The sequence below is a fragment of the Delphinapterus leucas genome, chromosome 2 (genome assembly GCF_059928025.1).
Source record: "Delphinapterus leucas isolate spDelLeu-1000000601 "Yukka" chromosome 2, BTC_Dleu_Yukka2, whole genome shotgun sequence".
NCBI lineage: Eukaryota > Metazoa > Chordata > Mammalia > Artiodactyla > Monodontidae > Delphinapterus > Delphinapterus leucas.
The window spans coordinates 169,352,221-169,375,831 of NC_143130.1; the positions used below are offsets into that span (position 1 = coordinate 169,352,221).

The 23,611-nt window shown below is 36.6% G+C and overlaps 1 protein-coding gene across 11 annotated transcripts in view; it reads right to left on the reverse strand.

Moving 5' to 3' along the window:
• Positions 1-23,611, reverse strand: part of TRIP11 (thyroid hormone receptor interactor 11) — a 76,363-nt gene that overhangs the window by 32,511 nt on the left and 20,241 nt on the right. For 7 of the 11 annotated variants that reach the window (XR_016392258.1, XR_016392259.1, XM_089908131.1 and 4 more), the window contains exons 8-16: positions 21,363-21,403; positions 20,698-20,784; positions 20,413-20,442; positions 16,918-17,130; positions 12,938-15,961; positions 9,744-9,884; positions 8,967-9,160; positions 5,346-5,509; positions 3,164-3,267 (exon numbers count right to left, since the gene is read on the reverse strand). Coding sequence is in view for 9 of the 11 variants with exons in the window: in XM_089908131.1 (XP_089764257.1) it covers positions 3,164-3,267; positions 5,346-5,509; positions 8,967-9,160; positions 9,744-9,884; positions 12,938-15,961; positions 16,918-17,130; positions 20,413-20,442; positions 20,698-20,784; positions 21,363-21,403 (3,998 nt within the window). In the remaining 2 variants the exon portion in view is untranslated. Of the gene's footprint in view, positions 1-3,163; positions 3,268-5,345; positions 5,510-8,966; positions 9,161-9,743; positions 9,885-12,937; positions 15,962-16,917; positions 17,131-20,412; positions 20,443-20,697; positions 20,785-21,362; positions 21,404-23,611 lie in introns of those variants that run through there. The other 4 variants (XM_089908128.1, XM_022576256.3, XM_022576255.3 and 1 more) reach the window with 2 other exon arrangements.

Sequence of the window (23,611 nt, forward strand, 5' to 3'; positions counted from 1 at the left end):
TTTTACCTTTACTAATTCCCTCTTAGTTTCTTCTGATTTATTTTGTTGTTTTTCTAAATATATATTACATTAAAAAATTTTTTAAATAGAGCTACTTTAAAAAGAAGATCTGGACTTCTAACAGTATGACCGGCTAGATATTTTGGCCCACTGAAAACAAAAGCGTCAAATAAAATATCTTTTTAATGTGTTAATGAGCTAATGAGAAAGTAACCATAAATGGTGAAAAAACATATTAAAAGATGCTTGACCTCATTACTAGAAATGCAAATTAAAACCATAAGATAGCCCTTCCCACCTACCACATTGGCAAACACTTTAAAAAATTCTGATAATGCTAGCATTGCCGAGGATGTAGAACAAGAACTCTTAGTACCACTGGTAGGAGAAAATTAGCACAAGTGCTTTAGAAAACAATTTGCCCCCAAATCTAATAAAATTGAAATTGCCCATATATATCCCATGACTCAGCAATTCCAATCGAGATACACACCTGAAACTCTTATACATGTGCACCAGGAGATATAAACAAGGAAATTCATAACCACATTGTTTGTATGGCAGATAAGGGAAATGTCCTTTACCAGGAAAATGGGTAAATAAATTACATATTCAAGCAAGGAATACAGCAGTGAAAATAATGAACCTTCTAACACAGTAACTACACAGTTACGGCTGAAACTCATGAACATAATGCTAAGCAAAAAAAGCAAGCCTCAGAAGAATTCCATTTACATACAGTTCAGAATTCCATTCATACAGAGTTTAAAAATATGCAAAACCAAAAAATGTACTGTAAAAAGATGCAAATCTATGTGATAAAACCATAAAGAAAAACAAGGGGGTAAAACACATAAAAGGTGGTAAGAAGGAGAGGAGATGTGGAGGGGTGCTTATGGAACTTCAAAGGGTAACAGTCTTTTACTGGGTGGTGAGTACATGGGTATTTGCTGTATTGCTATTCTTATATTTTATACGTATTATCTAAATATTGTTTTCCAGTCACTCAACATTTAGTAAAAATTTTAAAACATTATGGAAGTATGTCTTCAATTATTTAGAATATTAATATGCCTAAACAGCATATTCACCTCTAACGACAGATACATAAATTTTATTACTTTCCACCAGCTATCACCAGAGTCTACTTATGACTCAATAAAGTTTATCCTACATCAAATAGCAAGTCACTGTGGTGTCTCTTCATGGGGTTCATTTTATTTATTTCTTATATATAATATTTATAGGCATGAAATACAGCATAATAACAAAGAGAAAAATATTTTAAAGAATTAAGGTGCAATATGGTCACCTTATCTTTGATAAAGGAGGCAAGAGTATACAATTGAGAAAAGAGCCTCTTCAGTAAGTGGTGCTGGGAAAACTGGACAGCTACATGTAAAAGAATGAAATTAGAACACTTCCTAACACCATACATAAAAATAAACTCAAAATGGATTAAGGACCTAAGCGTAAGGCCAGACACTATAAAACTCTTAGAGGAAAACACAGGAAGAACACTCTGTGACATAAATCACAGCAAGATCCTTTTTGACCCACCTCCTAGAGAAATGGAAATAAAAACAAAAATAAACAAATGGGACCTAATGAAACTTCAAAGCTTTTGCACAGCAAAGGAAACCATAAACAAGACGAAAAGACAACCCCGAGAATCCGAGAAAATATTTGCAAATGAAGCAACTGACAAAGGATTAAGCTCCAAAATACACAAGCAGCTCATGCAGCTCAATATCAAACAAACAAAACAATCCAATCAAAAAATGGGCAGAAGACCTAAATCGACATTTCTCCAAAGAAGGTATACAAATTGCCAACAAACACATGAAAGGATGCTCAACATCACTAATCATTAGAGATATGCAAATCAAAACTACAATGAGGTATCACCTCACACGGTCAGAATGGCCATCATCAAAAAATCTACAAACAATAAATGCTGGAGAGGGTGTGGAGAAAAGGGAACCCTCTTGCACTGTTGGTGGGAATATAAATTGATACAGCCAATATGGAGAACAGTATGGAGGTTCTTTAAAAAACTAAACATAGAACTACCATATGACCCAGCAATCCCACTACTGGGCATATACCCTGAGAATACCGTAATTCAAAAAGAGTCACATACCACAATGTTCACTGCAGCTCTATTCACAATAGCCAGGACATGGAAGCAACCTAAATGTCCATCGACAGATGAATGGATAAGGAAGATGTGACACATATATACAATGGAGTATCACTCAGCCATATAAAGAAACAAAACTGAGTTATTTGTAGTGAGGTAGATGGACCTAGAGTCTGTCATACAGAGTGAAGTAAGTCAGAAAGAGAAAAACAAATACCGTATGCTAACACATATATATAGAATCTAAAAAAAAGAAATGGTTTTGATGAACCTAGGGGCAGGACAGGAATAAAGACAGAGATGTAGAGAATGGGCTTGAGGACACGGGGAGGGGGAAGGGTAAGCTGGGACCAAGTGAGAGAGTAGCACTGACATATATATACTACCAAATGTAAAACAGATAGCTAGTGGGAAGCAGCCGCATAGCACAGGGAGATCAGCTAGGTGTTTTGTGACCACCTAGAGGGGTGGGATAAGGAGGGTGGGAGGGAGACACAAGAGGGAGGGGATATGGGGATATACATATGCATATAGCTGATTCACTTTGTTATACAGCAGAAACTAACAACACTGTAAAGCAATTATACTCTGATAAAGATGTTAAAAAAAAAAAGATACAGCAAAAAAAAAAAAAGAATTAAGGTGCAAAAGAAAAAGATCTAATGGGATAATACACATTATTTTAATCTGTGTGAAATAAAGTACCCAATATATTTTGTTGAAAACAGAAAATTATACAGTTAAAATTTTACACTAATTTTTTTTAGTGATCTCTAAAATGCCCACCTGTGCTAAAAATTTAAATCTCATATTTGCTGTGTCTATTCTAAACTATAAGTAACATGAGGGAAATCCTGAATATCTTATTCACTGTTATGCCTCAGTGACAACATTTACTAAATTAACTGTTTAGAAAAAAAAAAAAATTAACTGTTTAGGAGATTATTTCCAAGACAAAAATTCTACAAGTAATTGTTTTGTGCATAATAAAATTTACAAGAGTAAATTATTTCAACCAACCTGTAATGATACAAGTTTTCCTTCCAGATTTTCTGCCTTTTTCTTCCATTCAGCAACAAGTTGCTTGTGTTTTTCTAGTTCAGCAGAATACATAGCTTTTTCTTCTAAAGAGGAAAAAAAAGTTACATTAGTATTTTGTAATTGTGTGATAAAATTAGAATTTTAAACCACTTGAAATTTTAATAATTCAACAAAAATAGTTCAAATGTCTTAACAAGAAAATTATACATGCCTTAGTGATGACGTTAACTGGAATTAAAGTAATGAGATCACTTTCCTCTGCTTAACTCCTTCTCCACCTTGTCCATCTTGCAAACTTTCCCTCCCTTCAGAACTCTACTCAAATATTTCCTCTTTAGCAAAGCTTTCTCTATGGCCTCAGTACCATACTATTTTTTACACGTCTACTCTAGTATTATACAGAGCAGACCTAGAGAATTCTTACGTGTAAAATTCAAAATTTCAACCATAGGAGTAACCCTGACATGTACGTATGTACAAATGTAGAGTTTTGCTCAGGCACAAAACTATAACTTCTTTAACTTCATTAGCCTCACATCCTCTAACCGCCTGCCCCCTCACTAGCAGTTCATGCATTGCCAGTAATTACAGAATGTACGAGTTGACAAATGGATGGGTGAATGATCTAAAGGGGGTAAATCTGATGATGGGAGGTAGATGTGAAAAAGCATATTTGGTTATCGGGGTACGTGTGCTCTGGTCACTATTACTATGTGCCTAGAAAAGTACTTTCCACCTGAACTAGAAAAATGCAGTTACCTTAAAGTATAGATGAACAGCTAAGAACAGATTAATCAATACTTCAAAAGAGAGTAATTACTGATGATTAACTCTCTGAAGTGGATTCAACCTCCAACCAACATCTCAACACCTATCTTTTTTTCCCTACGTGGGCCTCTCTCTTCCTTTGTATTCCCCTTTATCATGTGATCCTTACTATGTTACCCTCATACTTCCCTCACCTCTCGTCTTAACTAAAGTATCATAATATGACACTAAAATAATTTTTTAAATAATTAGTATATACAGTTTATGTTCTCTACTCTTAACTGTAAAAAAAAGTCTAATTTGTTGATGGCTACTTATCTTCTCCCCCTACAAGTGGGTAACCTTTCAAAGATTTCCCTATGCCTAATCTAAAATAGCACTGAAGCCAAAATTCCCAAAACTACAGCTGATCTGTGAACAACACAGGTCTGAGCTGCATGGGTCCACCATATGTAGATTTTTTTCAGTAAATATACTGGAAACATTTTTTGGAGATTTGAGACAATTTGAAAAAGCAGATGAACCACATAGACTAGAAATATCAAAAACATTAAGAAAAAGGTTATGTCACAAATGCTTGAAATACATATAGATACTAGTCTATCCTAACATAGGCAGAAGGTGAGTGATAATATAAATTTAACAATATGTTAGTTTTCTTACTGTTTTATAACTTTGCTTCCAAAGAATCACATTACCATAAGGTATGCCTCTCTCTCTTGTAATTGGAGAAACTGCATATCAGCCTATCATCACAAGTAAGTGGTTTTTAAAAAAAATGTAACAATGTTTCCAGTACTATATTATGAATATGACTATATTACTGTATACTATAAAAATTTTATGACCATTCATTAGTGTAAAGGTTAGGCTATCATAAAGCAATAATATTGCTACTTCTTCATTATCAATCACGAATCATTATACCTAAATATGAATTTCTTTTTCACACATTTCATTTTTGATGTCTAGTGTTAGTAATATGTATAATATCTACAGGGTTTTCTATCATATAAGAGAATACTGACGTAGGTACTAATAGACAAACAATTCATCTTGTAAACAGATGACATAAACTTATAGTATCAATAAATACTGTACAGTGAATGTATTTTCTCTTCCTTATGATTTTCTTAATAACATTTTCTTTTCTCTAGCTTCCTTTATTGTAAGACTACAGTATATAGTACATATAACATACAAAAAAATGTGTCAATTGACTATGTTATTAGCAAGGCTCCTGGTCAACAGTGGGCTATTAGGAGTGAAGTTCAGGGGAACTCAAGTTATGGGTTTTCAACTGCATGGGGGGTAGGCATCCTAACCCATGCATTGTTCAAGGGTCAACCATACAATAACTCTTCTTCAATGAAAGACTGGCCATACAACTGACCGTGCTGGAAATGCTCCAGGACCATCTGCAGGTTGGAGAGTGACAGAGCATACTGCTTTACTTGTTCCTGAGACATGGAAAGCTGTAGTGCAGTTTCATCCCTTTGCTTCGATGCCACATTCAACTGTTCCTGCAATGACTCTACCTGTAAATTGGCCTGATGGCTTTAAACAAAAAGAATAAAAGTCAAACTGTTTCTATCTATTTAGACACTTTGACAAGATGAAATACCTTCCCTACATTTTACTGCACTAAATGCAAGTTATATTCAAAGTATTTAGATACTTTAACAAGATGAAATCTCTTCCCTGTTTTTTTTATTGTGGTAAAATACACATAACATTTACCATTTTAACCATTTTTATGTGTACAGTTCAGTGGTAGTAAGTACACTTGCATGGCTGTACAACCATCACGACCATCCATCTCTAGAACTTTTTCATCTTCCCAAGCCGAAACTCCACACCCATTAAACAATAACCACCTCTCCGCCCAGTAACCACCATTCTACTTTCTGTCTCTATGAATCTGACCTTCCCTACATTTTATTGCATTAAATTCAAGTTAGATTTCAAAGAAACTTGAAGAGTTCCTCTGATCTTCGTCCTCCCTGCGTTTGTTAATTCAATCATGCTTCCTGTGAAGGTGATTTTGAACAAATGGCAGTCATTTTAAACACAGAACTGGGCTAAACAAGGTATGTCAGCTTAAGAAAAATTTAAAAATAGCCTGCAACTTTGTGTTTCGAGGCTAAAACTCTAAGATGTAATTTATCATAAACTTGTAAGTTGTAAGGGATCTTGGAAGTCATTTTGTCCAGCTCCAACCCAACAAGCAATGGATTCTGATACCCCCCTTGCTTGTGGCACTCACAATCCTAGTGAACTCACAACTTTCCAAAGGTTATCCCATCTTTTACTGTCATCTTTCTTTCTGCTTACATTAAATATAATAACCCCTACACCTGTCCCAAATCAGAGATCCCTAAGAGAATTACAGAACATCTATCCAGGCTTATGTCACTGAGGTACTTCCTTAATGTACAATTATTACATACAAAATACTGCAATAGCCTTTCCTGGGTTTTTAATATCCAGTTAAGTTTTTATTCAGAGAAGGCCAATAAAACCCATTAAGAGCAGCTCACTTTGAAGAAACTTTACCCAATAGCACCCTCTTTTGGAAAAGGCAGTAAACTGATAACCAGAGGACTTAACTCTCCCCTCTTATGTCCCTGGACTTTATTCAACTTTGCTGGTTAGCAAATCACTCAAAGGGTGATTGTAAGGATGAAATGAACTGTGATGTCATTCAAAAAGTTAATAAATACAACAAGATGTTACTATTGTTAAGGGCTCAAAACACCATAATCTGATTCTGTAGATTTGAGTTACTTATACACCAAACATTTACTGAACATCTATGAAACTATGTGTAAGAATGTATACTGTGGGAAGAGTGTGACATAAATGGCATCTTTCCTACCCACTGGTGGCCTTACACTTCGTTGGGTGGGAGAAAGTGTAAAACAGCTCAACAATTAGAAATACCCCTAAGAAAAATACAAGTGCCCTATGAAAGACTCAAAATATTATGCAGGTTCAAAGGAAAAACATCACACTAGGGATTGATTTTGGATTTGAGGAGTGGGGTGCTAAACAAATAATTCATCATGAAGTGGTATTTGAAGAATAGGTGGGATTAACAGAAAAACAGTGGGCCCAAATCATGACAGTCTAACCTGGTTTTGAAAAAAGGAGAAACAAGACCACAGCCCTACCTACCGAAAGTTATTCTGCAGTTATTATGAATAGTAAACAAAAATAGGCAGAGATTAGAAACTATTTCAATTAGAGAAAATAAGGGCTTGAAAATTGAAAGGAAAGATGATCAATTTTATAGACTAAGGATGTTTTGCTATTTCTGCCAATGTGAAACACATACACAAATGTTCACTCACTGTTTTAATTCTCATTTTAAACAAGTTCTTCTTCTGAGTCTGAAGGTACAATAATACATCCTACAAAGGGGGTAAGGAGTTCACCCTCAGAAATACTATCTCTGCTGGTCTATAATCTCTTTGCAGAGATAATATCTACTATATCCTTATATTTCCCTCAGCACCATACACAGTAAAAAGTAAAAAGATAAAAAGATGCACATACAACTAATGGGAAGATAAATGGACATGATTGTTTGGGAAGATTATTTGGCAGTACGTTTCAAACATTTTAAAAACAGCCTTTCAATCAGAATTTCCATTTCTCAAAATTTACACTAAGGAAATAATCTGTCGTCAACACAAAAATACCTATTTTGGGTTATCAAAACAGCACTCTTGTGCTTCCCTGGTGGCGCAGTGCTTAAGAATCCGCCTGACAATGCAGGGGACACAGGTTTGAGCCCTGGTCCAGGAGGATCCCACATGCCACGGAGCAACTAAGCCCGTGCGCTACAACTACTGAGCCTGCACTGTAGAGCCCACGAGCCACAGCTACTGAGCCCGCGTGCCACAACTACTGAAGCCCGCGTGCCTAGAGCCCATGCTCTACAACAAGAGAAGCCACCGCAGTGAGAAGCCTGTGCACCACAACGAAGAGCAGCCCCCGCTTGCCACAACTAGAGAAAGCCCACTCTCAGCAACGAAGACCCAATGCAGCCAAAAATAAAATAAATTTATATAAAAAACAAAACAGCACTCTTAGTAATTCTGAAATGTTCAAACACTCTAAATGTCCAATAATAAATGAGTGGGTTAAAGAAATTATGGCAAATCCAAATAATGGTATACTGTGCAGCCACAAATGATATTGCAGGAACATATGGCTTAATGTGTAGTCATATTCATATTATTAACTGATAGAAGCAGGTTACAAAACAGTATGAATAGTATGATCTCAATTTTGCTTTAAGAAAATAATATGTAATATATACACACATATACAGAAGCATACAAAGGCACAAGAAAAGATTATCTCTGGATGAAAGAGTCTGTGGCTTTATGTTCTTTTGGTTTATGTGAGTTTCCTGAAGTGGAAAATATGTTTTTGTAATAAGAAAAAAACAACAACACATTTTATTGAGAGAAATAAAATTTAAAAATATATAAGCAGGGACCTGGTCACTCAAAAGTTCTAACAAGCCAGGAGTTAATTCACATTGACCTAGGCCTTTCCCTTGCTACTTCCTTTACTCTCTCCTTTATAATATCCAAACTTTGTTCAACCTTAGATCACTTGATTAAAAATTAAATCACATAAATTAAATTAGTTCTTGGGGAACCTGGCAACGCTAATTAAATCAGTAAGAATTTAAGTCTAGCCTCCTAAAATGATGAGAATCAATTATCTAGGATAACAATTAAGATTTGGAGAAACCTCAGTTTGAATGCCAGATCTGGATAAGGGTTACAAACCCAAGTGTGAAACCTACATGTGCACTTTGTGTGCGTGACCTTGGGAAGGTTATTAAACCTCTTTACCCTTAGCTTCTTAGTCTATAAAATGGAGATAATGAATTTTGTGAGAATAAAATAAGGTAGCATATGAAAAATTCTGAGTCTGACACTCAGGAAGTATTTAATTGACGTTAATACTAAAAAAAAAAAAAAGAAAAAGTTACCTTGCATTTTCCATTGCATTAGAGGATGAAACTAGCTTTTCCTCCAGTACTGTTACTTTCTTTCTTAGCTTAGCCTCTCTATCTTCTGCAGCCAAAACTTCACGGGTGTAAGAATCTTCTGATTCTAAAAGATGGTTACGCAATCTCTCTAGCTCCTGGTTTAAGCGTAATTCTTTGTCACGTAAATGTTGAACCTAGGTAGAGGATATTTCTTTTATTTTTCTTCCATAAAATGCTCCCCCTTTCCCCTCCTACAAGCCACTCTGTTATCAAGTCTTTCCCCATTATTGAAGTGTATTAATTGTATATTAATTTCTCATACTGCAAGATATATTTATGCTAAGAAAAAGGCTCCTGAAATCATCTTGAATGTTCATTTGGAAGGTTTACTTTGTAAGATCTCATTCCCTGTGGCTATAATAATTGTACAAAGTACTAGGCTTTTTGTGACAGGCCACTTTTTCAGTAAATCTCATTTTTTTCATACTTTGTGGGTAGGAAATTTTTCTTATATCCAAGATATGCCATCTTTTTCTTTTCTTGAGGTATAATTTAATTTCAGGTATAAAACATAATGATTAGATCATGGTTTTTGCTTGAAAACTGAAACAGAACGCACTTTGGGAGATCAAAATCCTACTAAAGCGCATCAGAGTAAGACTAAGAAAAAATCACCTAAGAGAAATTCATTTTAATTGATAATCTTTATAGTTTTCTTATTTAAGAGTTATTAGACTTAAGTGTTTGAATCACTATTTCTTTAAAGTGAAATTATACCTCATTCTGTACAGCAGTGTTTTCCATTTGTTTCTGTTTCAGGGCCAACATGACTTGATCTCTCTCCTGCTGAAAGATAATTGTCTTCTCCTGCATTGACTTAACTGCATTTAAAAGTTGATTTAACTCCCCAGTCTTGCCCTTTTGGAAAGAAATAACTTTAGCTTTAAAGAAAGACACATTTTAAAAGACATTTCTTCATTAAATAATTTAAAAACTCAGTTAACTATGTCAAGGTCATCCAAAACAAGGAAAGTCTGAGAAACCATCACAGTCTAAAGGAGCCTAAAGAGACAATGACAACTAACTATAATGTATCCTGGATGGGACCGTGGAACAAGAAAAGGACATCTGCTAAAAAATTAAGATAATTCAAAGAAACTATTAATGTATCTATAAAGGTTCATTAGTTGTTGCCAATGTACCATAGTAACATAAGATGTTAAAAGGGAAACAGGGTGTGAGGTATATGGGAATGCTGTACTATCTTTCCAGCTTTTCTAATAATCTGAAACTATTCTTAAAGGAAAAGTTTATTTAAAATGCTTTAAAAAGAACTCAAAAGACACAATCTCTTCAAACTTACCCTACACAACAAAGCATACAGAAACCCCCAAATCACCCAAAAGTAAGAGGGGGGGGAGGGAGGGAGGGAGGGAGGGAGGGGGAGAGAGAGAGAGAGAGAGAGAGAGAGAGAGAGAGAGAGAGAGAGAGAGAGAGACAGAGAGAGACAGAGAGAGAGAGTGTGTGTGTGTCTGTGTGTGTGTGTGTGTGTGTGTGTCTATTCATCAGGCATATGCTACTGTTGTTAGGGGAAGTAACAGTGTGGAGTTGCTGGCACAGGAGAAAAAGGAAAGTCATTTCACATGCACAACCTATTTTAAAAGAACATGTTGGCAACAATTTAACGAAAGCAACTCTGGAATGTTATCTTTCTAAGACTGTTAGGAAAATTTATTCCTGAATGCCTTCCATACAAGAACAATATATTAAAGCTGGCAGGAAAAAAAAGATAACCTTTCGTTGCAGAAGTAGGGCCATGAATTTAAGATGATAGCTAGAATTCTAAAAAGCACAAAAAAGTGTCAGACTGTTTACAGCCAATTCTTTTCTCTGTTTGAGAAGTGCATATCGTCTGAATCTATTTATAGACTGGTATCATTTTTACATTTCCATGTAAACTTTCCATTTCTTTAAGAATATATAACACGTCCCCCAGGACAAATCATTGAAACCAAAACATAAAACCATCTGTTCCTTTTATCTCAACACCCGCTCCTGGAAAAGAAGGCCAATATTATCCAGTTTTTCAGTTAAACATTTTTTTCATATCAGAGAAATGCTTGACAATTAAAGAGTTGAAGATTTCCTGTTGAGAACACTCCTGTCTCCCTAAAGAAAAATGTTGTTATATTCAAAATAAAGGTATTCTTCAATTATATAGAGTATAATAAGAAATCAATTAGTTTATGCCAATTACCCTCAAGTAATACAATACTTAAGTACAACTTAACTAACTTAGGAAAGCTTCCTGAAAGGTAGGTGAGCTTTAATTAAATCTGCACACTTTGGATCTATAAATGTCAATGAAATAGAATTAGACTGTACAAGATGCTAAAACTACAATAGGAAAAAACATATAAAAAGAATACTTTATTGTCCTCCTCTCCTCCATTATACTCTTACAAGCCCTAAGATGCTACACCCAATTTTGGCTAGTGAGCAATAAAAAGCTTCTACCCTCTACCAGTCTTTTTCATATTGAATATAGATCAGTACCATAAGAAGCTAAGAAGCTATTCCTGAAAGGAGGAGCACAACTCAATACATCAGTGTACCTATTTAATCAGATGACAAAGGGGAAAATGAGGCAAGACTTTTCTTATCAAGCGAAAACTACATCAAGCATTCACAAACTTTAATCCGAGACTCTTAAAATAGAATTTAATTGGCAAAAGAAGTTAAATCATTTTGTATCTCGTGCCCTGCAGCATGTAAACACTCAAGAAGCAGTTGTTGGGGCTTCCCTGGTGGCGCAGTGGTTGAGAGTCCGCCTGCCGATGCAGGGGACACAGGTTTGTGCCCTGGTCTGGGAAGATCCCACATGCCACGGAGCGGCTGGGCCCGTGAGCCATGGCCGCTGAGCCTGAGCGTCCGGAGCCTGTGCTCCGCAGCGGGAGAGGCCACAACAGTGAGAGGCCCGCGTACCACAAAAAAAAAAGAAAAAAAAGAAAAAAAGCAGTTGTTGAATATTCCATTGTTCTGCCTCATTTCTTTGCTAAATTTCCACCACTAAAAGTATAGAAATAAGAGTAAAAAGGCACTACATCAAAAGAGCCCACAGCTTTGATCACAGCATGATGTACTGGGTCTTCAATACATTCTAATCAAAATCAAATATCAACTGAATGTAAACATTTAAATATATCAAAACTACTGACACTTTTAACCAATACAACCTTCCTTTTTATGGGTGAATAAACAAACCAATAAAGTCAAAACACACCCAAAGTCACACAATGACACAACTGGGATTAGAATTATTTATTGAGTCTACTTATGTGAAAAGTACTATTCATAGCTAACGCTTTTCAAATACCAGGCTGTGAATGATTCATAAAAATCAATTTAATGGGTCACCCAGCACTTCCTTTTTTTAAGAGAGCATCTGTAGTAAGGGTAATTTCTGATTCCTGAAACTTTTGTTTCAGTTTTACACACACACACACACACAAGTGCTTATTGTGTCACAATGTAAAATGTATTTCATACTTCAGATCATTGTCAAAGATGTAGCATGTATTTCACAGAGCTCCCCTTTATATATAAGAACCTCTAAAACCAGCAGTTACTGAAATATGCCTAAAATGTGATTAAACTGCAGTAACCTCAGAGTTCTTATATCACATTTCTATTTTCTAAAGAAAAACATTAACTGCTTCTAACTTAGACTTACTTAGACTGTAAAAAAATTAATCTAGAACTAAAAATATTTGGAAATATCTAGTAATTTGTGGGAGAAACTTGCAGATGCCTCCGAGGAAAATTTATTTTGAATGAATCACAATACCTTGAAATAAATATTTCTAAATGAACAAATGCATCTTCCCCTTCAAAGAACATCAATAAAGTAGCACACTAAAAAATCTCCTCCACCCCAAACTTCCCTCCACAACACGCCACCCAGAACATACCTGCTCTTTTTCTTTCAGTAGATGCTCAAAAGCCAGAGCCTTCTCCTTCAATGAATGGCATTCAAACTCTTTTTCTCGAAGCATCATAGAAAACTTCATATTAGTCTCCTGTAATGCTTGATATTCTGTTTCCTTTTCCCTGGATGTTTCTATTATTTTTTCATTTTCCCCCTTTAGTTTACAAATGTCCATTTCTAAGATTAATGTTCTCTCCTTCAGGTTTGTTACTGCCTGCCTCAAAAGTTCATTTTCATTCACCTTGTTAGTGAAATTTTCATTCAAAGCAAGTAACTGATCACTTTTGGCTTTGATTAAGAGGTCTTTTTCCTTAAGCGACTTTTGTAAGATATCTTGCTTCTCCTTGAGCTGCTTAATTTCTGAATCAGTTTGTTCGTGTTCTTTTCTTTCTAGCTCTGAGGAAGCAGCAATCGAATCAGACAATCTGTGATTATTTTCCTGGAGAGTTCTAATTGTTGCATCTTTTTCCTGCAGTGATTTTCTTAGCTCTTCTATTTCTTGTTTAGAAGACTCACTCAATACATCAGACTTAATTGTTCTAAGAGACTCTGCTGACTGGGAAGTAAGCAACGATCCAGAAGAGAGCTGAGGTGAAATAATATCAAGTTTTCCTAAAAGAAGATCCTTGGTATTGCAAAGCTGCCCTATGCTGTGCTGAACCTGTGCTAATTCCTGCCCAAAATTTTTTAGTTTGGTTTCATTCTGCTCATAACTTTGGATCAGGCCAGTATAGTTCACTTGCAATTTAGAGTTGTTATCACTGTCAACCAGAACTTGTGCCTGAAGCTGATGAAGCTCCTCCTGGAGCTGGGCTGACTCGTGTTGCATATTTTGTACTGTAGTCATTACCTGCTGTTTCCACTCTTCCATTTTCTTTACTTGTTGTTTTAACTTATCGCGTTCCTGTAGAAGCTCCTCGAACTGATTACTATTAACACCTCCAACCTCATTTTCAGTGTTGGAAGTTTGTAAAACTGTCAATAAGGTCTGACATTTCTGACTTAATGCATCTATTTCAATGTCTTTTTCTCGAATGATACGTGATAAATTCTGAACAGTTTCTCTAAACATATCTTGGCCACTACTTTCAAACCTCGTGGACAATTTTTTATTTTCATCTTGCAGCTTATTGAGAGCTGTTTCTTTTGCAGCAACTATATCCATCATCTTGTGATATTCTGTCTTTAGATGGCTATTCTCCCTAGTCTTCTCACTCAAAACAGCTAGTACCTGTTCTCGTTCCATAGCATAGGCCTGCAGCTGCTGTTGAAGGTAAACAACATCCTGGGGGTAGGAAGCTGTAGTAATTCGAGCATGAAGAGCTTGTATCTCCAAATCTTTCTGCTGGATAATCTGAGTTAGTTTACCAACCTCATCTCTGGAAAGCTGATCAATCTGTTTAGTAAGAGATATATTCTTTTCATTTAGAAGTTTAATCTCCAATTCTCGTTCTTTTATTCCTTTTACTAATCTTTCGGTTTCAGCTTTAGATAAATCATGCTTTTCACTTCCATTTTCTATATTAAGGCCCTGAACTTTTGTTTCTTGAAAAATAACAGAGTTCTCTGTTTGAACGTCCTGTCTTTCTTCATGCAACTGGGTTTTGATTTGTTCAATTGTTTTTTGCAAATTCTTAATTTCCTCATCTTTCTCTAAAAAGAGCTGGGTGTGTGTAGCGTTCATTTGCTCATGCTGGTATCTAAACTCATCCATTTCCTTCTTCTGCTCCTGTAAAGACTGAAGCAGCTGTATTTTACTCTGGTTTTGATCTTCAATTACCTTTTGATGATGTTTTATTTCCTCTTTAAGATTATCCTTTAATATATTCAGCTGATTCACCTCAGATTCTAGTTCTGTAATACTATCAAGGGTTTTAGGCTCAGCCACAGGTGCAGCTCGACTCTGCTGTTCCCTGAGTCGTTCCAACTCTTCTTTCAGATGATTGTTTTCTTCTTTCATGGATCCAAGACTTCTGTCTTTTTCCTCTATGGTTTGCCTTAAAATTTCATTTTTTCTTAAGGCCTGAGTATATTTACCTAATTCCTCCTGAAGCTCTGAGCTTCTTTCTTTAAGTTTTTCAATAAAAATTTCATTCTCATTTACAAGTTGGGTCAATTGCTTCTGCTCTTCTAAGCTAGATGACAAAATTTTCTTCGTTTCCTTATGATCAGTATCCATCTGCTTGATATTCTTTCTGAGTTCTGCTATTTCAAAGTCTTTCTCTTGACTGAGTTTAATTAAACGCTCATGGTCCAGCTGTAAAGCAGAGATACTCAAATTACGTGCATTGGACAGTTCTTCCATGGTTTGCTCATTCTTGTTTGCTTCTTCCAACAGCCTCTTTTCAGCCCGACACAATTCTCCTTCTAACTGTTCCTTCTCGATTTTTAGAGCCTCCACAATAGCGTTTTTTTCCTGAGAAATCTGATTGTTACCAGCAATAGACTCTTCCAACTGATGTCTTACATTTTCACATGCTAAACTCAACTTTTCATTTTCCATTTTGAGATCAAAAGCAACTTTCTTTAAATTTTCATTGAGCTGTTCTATTTCTGAAAGATTTTGCCTTAAGTTTCTCACTTCGGCCTCCCTTTCGTTAAGTAAGTCATCCTTAAAATTACTGTTAGAGTCTCGATTAAGAGACTGCGTTATTAACTCATCCCTGACTCTAGAGAGCTCCTCCTCCTTTTGTTTAATATGTTCCTGAAGTTCAAAGTTCTCCTTCTGGATGTTTAAATTTTTTGTGTGCAATTTATTTAGCTGATCTACTAAATCTGCTACTTTATCCTCAAGCTTCTGCTTGGTTAAATGTAAATCACTTAGTACCAGTTCACTCTGAATTAACTTTTCTTTCTGCACGTCTAACTCTTTAGTAATGTTCATTTTATCATTTTCAAGTTGATGAACTCTCTTTTTTTCATCATTCAGATCTTTTTTCAGTTTACTGATGACATTATCTCCCTCGTTTTCTTGTTTTGATAGCTGATCTTTGATCAAAATCATGTGCTGAAAGAAAAATTAATTTGCATGGTAACTTTAAAACATTCTCTCATTGTAGCACCTAAAGGAAACTTTATAAAATGTCACACATAATACAAGAATAATCCTCAGACATTTCTAATCCTTCTAATTTTGTTGGGAACTTTTAAAAAATTCCCAACAAAATTATTTACTAATTATCTTACAGCAAATCTATTTAATTGTTTTAGAGATTAGAACTTAAAAGCAAAGAAGATAAATGGCATATGTTATATCATATATATAAATGATAAGTGATATTTTCAACTCTTAAACACTGAAGCAGGGAGACAACAAGCTACAGCCCATGGGCCAAATAACACCTGCACCTGTTTTTGTAAGTAAATTCTTACTGGAACAGAGCCAGGCTCGTTCGTTTACACATGACAACAGCAGAGCTGAGTAGCTGCAACTGCAACTACATGGCCTGCAAAGCCAAAGATATTTACTATCTAACACTTTACAAAAAAAGTCTGCCAACCTCTACAACTTGAGCATCAATTAACTAAAATATTGATTAAATCACCGAAATTAAATCACACCAGTTTTGCTTATTAATCCAGCGTTCAGTCTACTGAGTAGAACATGCTGCTGCACTGTCTTTAATATATCATAAAACAGGGCTTCCCTGGTGGCGCAGTGGTTGAGAATCCGCCTCCCAATGCAGGGGACACAGGTTTGAGCCCTGGTCCGGGAAGATCCCACATGCCGTAGAGCAACTAAGCCTGTGCACCACAACTACTGAGCCCGCGCACCACAACTACTGAAGCCTGTGCACCTAGAGCCCGTGCTCCGCAACAAGAGAAGCCACCACAATGAGAAGCCTGCTTGCTGCAACTAGAGAAAGCCTGTGGGCAGCAATGAAGACACAACGCAGCCAAAAATAAAATAAATAAATTAAAAAGTATATATATATCATAAAATATAATTTAATATATTGTTACCTTTGTAGCCTCTTGGTTCTGTTTATCCAATTCTTCTAACTCGGCTATTAGTATTTCCTTTTCAGTAATGCTCTGATTGAGTTCTTGTTCCTTTGCCTCCAAATTACGTCTTAAATCACATAATTCTGAATCCAAATCCATGTCCCTTGCAGCTGTACTTTTAATTACTTCATATTCATTGTTCAATTTCGAAAGTGATATTTGCAGTTCTTCCTTAAATGAAAAAAGGGGAAAAAAACAACACATACTATCAATTGGAAGAAGAGACACCAAAAGATTAAAAATATACATATATAAGCAAAACTTGGGAATGTATTTTTAGATGCTCTGTGTTGGAAACATTATTGAATAATACCTCAGCAATAATACATAAAATTCAACAAGCCGCAGCCTTCATTCATGTACAATTTTATTTGCAGCTTCAAGCAAAACATTTCTATAGTCCTAGACAAGATGCAACAACTGTAAGTCTGTCCTCTAGCTCCAACTTCTTTACACAAAAACTTTCCCATTTGAGAGCCTTCCCACTCCCACTCCCACTGCTGCTTCCCTTCCATCTCCTCCTTCCCCCACACAACACACATAATTTTCAAAACATCCCGAGCCTTCCAGCTCCCTTCACTTCCATCCCTAACGTCACCACCAACAACAGCCCCAGGCAAAAATGTAAGCTATCCATATTCATTTGCTCTGAAGTTTGTCCTCTCTAATTAGAAAATAAAAGGTTTCTTCTCCCTCATAAAAGTAATTTCCCTTATAACTGGCTTCTGTCAGAACATGAAACCTTTTCTTGACCCAAGAAAGAACCCTCCTTTCCTTCCTTTACCTTCTAACCTAAGCACAGACTAGGTTCCCCTCTCTCAGACCTAACATTCCTAAAGATACACCTGTATGTGATTTTTTAAAGCACATTCTATGTTCTGTTCTATTTGTATTTAATGCTTTTCCTCCAAAATCCCAGACATGGGACAGTTCTCTATGCTTCAACATTATTTCAACCTCTATCACTATGATGGTTGTGATAAACCCTCTATCACTGTAAAGACACCTTTCATTGACAGAGATTTTTTGGACGCGCAGGCTCAGCAGCCATGGCCCACAGGCCCAGCCGCTCTGCGGCATGTGGGATCTTCCCGGACCAGGGCACAAACCCGTGTCCCCTGCATCGGCAGGCGGACTCCCAACCACTGCGCCACCAGGGAAGCCCGACAGAGATTTTTCAAAGCAAACTTCTATGGAATCTACTTTAAAGTAAATAAGACTCTCAAATTTTCATAAGTAGTCTAATATATACCTTACAAAAGAGACCAATGAAAACTATATTAGAACATCTGCCTTACAATTCTCATTCTCTTCCAATTCAAAAGTTTATTCTGAACCGCAAATGAAAGATGGAAACATCATTCTCTTATGCCTTTCTAGAGTTATCTGTTCAATTAAGAGAACCACAGGGACTTCCCTGGTGACGCAGTGGTTAAGACTCCACGCTCCCAATGCCAGGGGCCCGGGTTCGATCCCTGGTCAGGAAACTAGATCCCACATGCATGCCGCAACTAAGAGTTCACATGCCACAACTAAGGAGCCCGCCTGCCACAACTAAGACCTGGCACAACCAAATAAATAAATATTTTTTAAAAATTAAAAAAAAAAAAGAGAACCACAAAAGGGACTTCCCTGGTGGTCCAGTGGTTAAGACTCTGCGCTCCCTCTGCAGGGGGTGCAAGTTCGATCCCTGCTCAGGGAACTAAGATCCCACATGCCGTGGAGCGTGGCCAAAAATAAACAAATAAATAAATAAAATAAAATTCTAAGAAGAGAACCACAAAATTTTTTGTCATGTGGATCTTAAGAATACACATGACCAGGACTTCCCTGGTGGTGCAGTGGTTAAGAATCTGCCTGCCAATACAGGGGACACGGGTTCAATCCCTGATCCGGGAAGATCCCACATGCCACGGAGCAACTAAGTCTGTGCACCACAACTACTGAGCCTGTGCCCTTGAGCCCACAAGCCGCAACTACTGAGTGCAAGAGTCACAACTACTGAAGCCTGAGCACCTACAGCCCGTGCTCCGCAACAAGAGAAGCCACCGCAATGAGAAGCCCGTGCACGGCAACCAAGAGTAGCCCCCGCTCGCCACAACTAGAGAAAGCCCGTGCACAGCAACAAAGACCCAACGCAGGCAAATAAATAAATAAATAAATAAATAAAATAAAATATTAAAAAAAAAAAAAAGAATGCACATGACCTTGCAGGTGTTTTTGGCATTCTTAACCAGTGAGCAGACCCATAGCAGACACAATTCAAGCAAGAGTTGCAATGGATTACCTAACATCAAAAGAAAGGAGAAACAGCTAATCGGGAATAGCTACAGAATCCAAAATTATCATGAGGAGGTTACAGGCCCTATCAGAATACATGCAGAGATTTGCAAACTACAAAATACACTTAGACCAGTTAGAGAAAGGAATAACTGAATGAGCAGAATGCAGTCGAAGCAGAAAAGAACAGAGGAAACATATAATATAGCAGTTTTAAAATGACTGGGAGACACTACTGGCATTTAGTGGGTAGAAAAAGTGGGGCAAGGAACCTACAATGCAGAGGACACAACTAAGAATTCTCCCACCTGAGTGCCAATAGTGCCCCTTTGAGAAACACTGCCTCTATACTAATGTGTAAGGATACTGAAAGTATAATATTAAGGTATGTATGAACAGTATATATAGTATGCTAATATTTGTATTTTTTAAAGATATTTATATATATAAAATCATATATGCATAGATATAGTCTGGAAAGATACACAAGAAACTGGTAAGCAAGAACACGTCTGAGGAAGAGACCAACCAACAGAAGTGTGAAGGATACCATATTTGTACTGTCTGAAGTTTTTCAGGATGTATTACTGAATATATACATCAGGAAATATGTGTTACTTTTTTTTTTTTTTTTTTTGTGGTGCGCGGGTCTCTCACTGTTGTGGCCTCTCCCGTTGCGGAGAACAGGCTCCGGACGCGCAGGCTCAGCGGCCATGGCTCACGGGCCCAGCCACTCGGCGGCATGTGGGATCTTCCCGGACCGGGGCACGAACCCGTGTCCCCTGCATCGGCAGGCAGACTCTCAACCACTGCGCCACCAGGGAAGCCCTGTGTTACTTTTTTAAAAATTAAGATTTTAAATTGAGTTGAGACACTGGCCTGTAATAATAAAAAATAACACCAGCTTACAACTGTTCTATATTTAAGAAGCTGCCTTAACCAAGGACTTACCCCCTAAATGGTACAAACATAAAAATACCTTTCCCCATTTCCAACATTGCATTACAGAATCTTATTCCATCCTTGCTACTAGTATACATATTTCTACCACTGAGAATGTCCCTCTTTACCTCTCACCATTAAGAAATTGCTGTCCGTCACACCAGACATATTCTGGGGCATATTAAGTAGTGCATAGTTACTACAGTATGCCACTCCAGACTCCCGACCCACCTGTGTACGTTGCTGCTGATAGGACCTCATCTGAAACCAAAACAGAGCCATTACCTATCTTTTCTGCTCATATCTGTATGCCTACTGGCTTATCTTTAAACGTAAACTCTGCCCAGCCTCTCATACTCTGAACCTTGCCCAAGTACTTCAACCTGGCCTGACCAGCATCAATGAGATCAGCTTTATCCTCAGGACTCTCAAGAACTAAATACTCCATTTTGATATAAACTGGCCCTTAGCTATGACCTACAATTTTAATTCTGCCCCCATATTTATTGCACCCACCTTTTCTTGATTCAGTAATGAATTCTCTTTTTCTAAAACTTGGACATGCGTTTTAAGTTTCAGATTGTCTTCAGCAAGATTGTTATCCTATAAAAATGTTAAAACACTGTGTTTTCAAATAACAAGAAATTTAAAGTTTACAAAAAAGCAGGCAAGCTATACAATTGTGCATTTCTACTCTTCAGTGATATATAAAAATTATAAGCATAAAACACTGGACCATCTAAAAACAGTCATTTTATAGACATTCTTAAAGAGGATTTCTTTATTATATTTGAAAAAATATGTAAATATATTTACAAAATAACTTCTAATCATTTAAAAAATAAAAAAAGAAACTCCTTGAATTCTTTAAGGGAAATCAAAATGCATTCCTCACTTTGGTAGAGGATCTGCTTCCACTGTCTACACATACGTATCATTTGTCAAATTAATCTTCAAAGAAATATACTTGCACTTTTCAATTATGTACTTTTAAAATTATGTCAATTTATGTCAATTAAGATTCTGTTACTAATCAGCAGACATGAAATTACTAAGGTGGAAGCTCCTTGGATAAGTTCGCATGAATTGTAAAAAACACAACATAAGCAATTATAAATAACCAAAATCCTTTTTCTTGGTAAACCGAAGACAAAAGCTTTCTCTCTTAAAAATTAGTTTACCTGGCTTAAATTACTCAGTCTCTTTATTTCATTTTCAGCATCTGTAAAAACAACAATGGATCTGACATTAAAATTCTTTAAAATAACTTAGTAATTATCTCCTATACTAAATTCACAAATGAAATCCAATTAAAATGTTATTTATAAGCATAATTAGCAAGCCCTAACAGTGAAATGTATTTTTGCTATTTTGTACTTCTATTTTGACTATACCGAAGAAGTCATAATATAAATGTCAGTCAGAAACTATGTTAAAATCCAATTCTATGGACTAGTATAAGAAAGAATTTATAACTGTATTCTGGATGAGTCATAAGTTCTTGCCTGGATAAAAACATTAACAACAACTGCATTTCAAAATGAGCTGATTAGTCTGTGCATCAGGAAATAGTATAAGGACTAAGATTAGAAAAAAGAAAAAACAATGTATATTATACCACAATATGTTATACCACATATTGGTATGTTACACCACAATATGCTATATGTATGTTATACCACAATAATAAAATAATCTCTCAATTTTCTAAAGTGACTTAGACATGACTACTAATAAAAAGACCATTCAATCTGGTATTAGAGATAGATCCACAAATAGAAGTAGTTCTAGAAGAAGAACACAAAGACAAAATACCATGAGTTCAGCTGAAGTAATTCATTCAATGTTCACTCAAGAAATATTGAGCATTTACTATGATGTGAGTTGCTAAACAAGATGGAAAAATTTAGTCCATGCTTGCTCTCAAGAAGCTTACAATTTAGAGGGGAAGATAAAAAAGGAAACACATGAGAGCAGTACAGGGGGATACAGGGAGCACAGGTGCTGCCAGAGCAAAAGGGCCAAACAACTCATCCAGACTAGGAGGGCCGGGGGAGTGGGGTGAATGGGGTCAGGGAAGCAGCAGTGCTAGGTACCTCCCGGTGGATGCAACACCTCTACTGAATCTTAATATACTAAGAGTTAGTGGGGGGAAAAAACAGAGACACTCCACACAGAAAAAGCAACAAATGCAAAGGCAACAGAGCTTAGAGAAAACATTGCTGGCTTTAAGGAGCTATAGAGAAAGTTCAACACGGCTAAAGCTTAGAATGTTAGGAAAATGGGAAGAGTTGAAACTGCAGAGGTAGACAGAGACCAGATCATGAAAGACACCGTATGTCCAACTAAGATGTTTAGACTGTATCCTGAAGTTCACAGGGAGCCACAAAGTACTAAAATCAGGGAAGTGACCTGCTTTACATTTCTGAAAAATCATTCTGGCTGCAGAAAGAAAACATATTGATTGAAGAAGGAATCATGGACACCAGAGAATAATAGGTAACACTTTTATAATGCTTATTATGGGCTAGACACTGTTCTAGAGAGAACTTTGCAGCTAGCAACTCATAAAATCCTACTACTACAACCACGAATGAGATGGTATTATTATCCCAACCATAGAGATGAAAAACCCAAAGTACAGGGATGTTAATTAACTGTCCAAGGTCAGTTAGTTAGTGCTGGAGCTGGATTCCAACCTAGTCATGTTCCTAACCACTATGCTATTCTGCTCTACTAAGAGACTGCTATAGTTAAACAGGCAAAGAGAAATTATAATTGGCTGAAGTTATTCAGTGGCAGTAGAAATGGAGAAAAGGGGAAGGACTAGGGCACCAGGTTTGTTTTTAAAGCAAATAAACTCATATGGATCACCCAATATATTAAGAAAATAAATTTATTTTGAGAAGAACAGAGCTACTCTGAAGTCAAATGACAAAGTCGTCCAGAACCCCACCACACAGCCTTCCCTTTGTCTTCATGGCAGTCCCAAGACTGAGGCACCTATGAGAAACCCTAGAGCTCCTCTGGGACACAATCCTGAAATAGCACTGAGCCAGAGAGAAGTCAAGGAAATAGAACCTATAGGACTTGCAAGGTGATAACTTCAAGTTTTCAGTTTTGGGAGAGTGGTAAATGCTACCAATCACCAAGGTAGGGAAAGGAAGAGGGGAGGAAGAGGGTCACTCTACTTTGAGCCTAACTCTAAATTTACTCCAGGTCAGGAGCTCACAATAAACAACTAAGTAAGGAACACAGAAGGGGCAGGCAGGGGGTATCACAAGCACATAAGGGCTAGAAACCTCTAGAGCAGGAATGAGTTCATAAAGTGAAAGTTCATATTGTGAGAAGAGGACAGAGTGAAAAATAAAATGCATCTTTTCAGTGGAAGAGTTCCCATTATGTCTTCCTGGTATAAATAAATACTGGT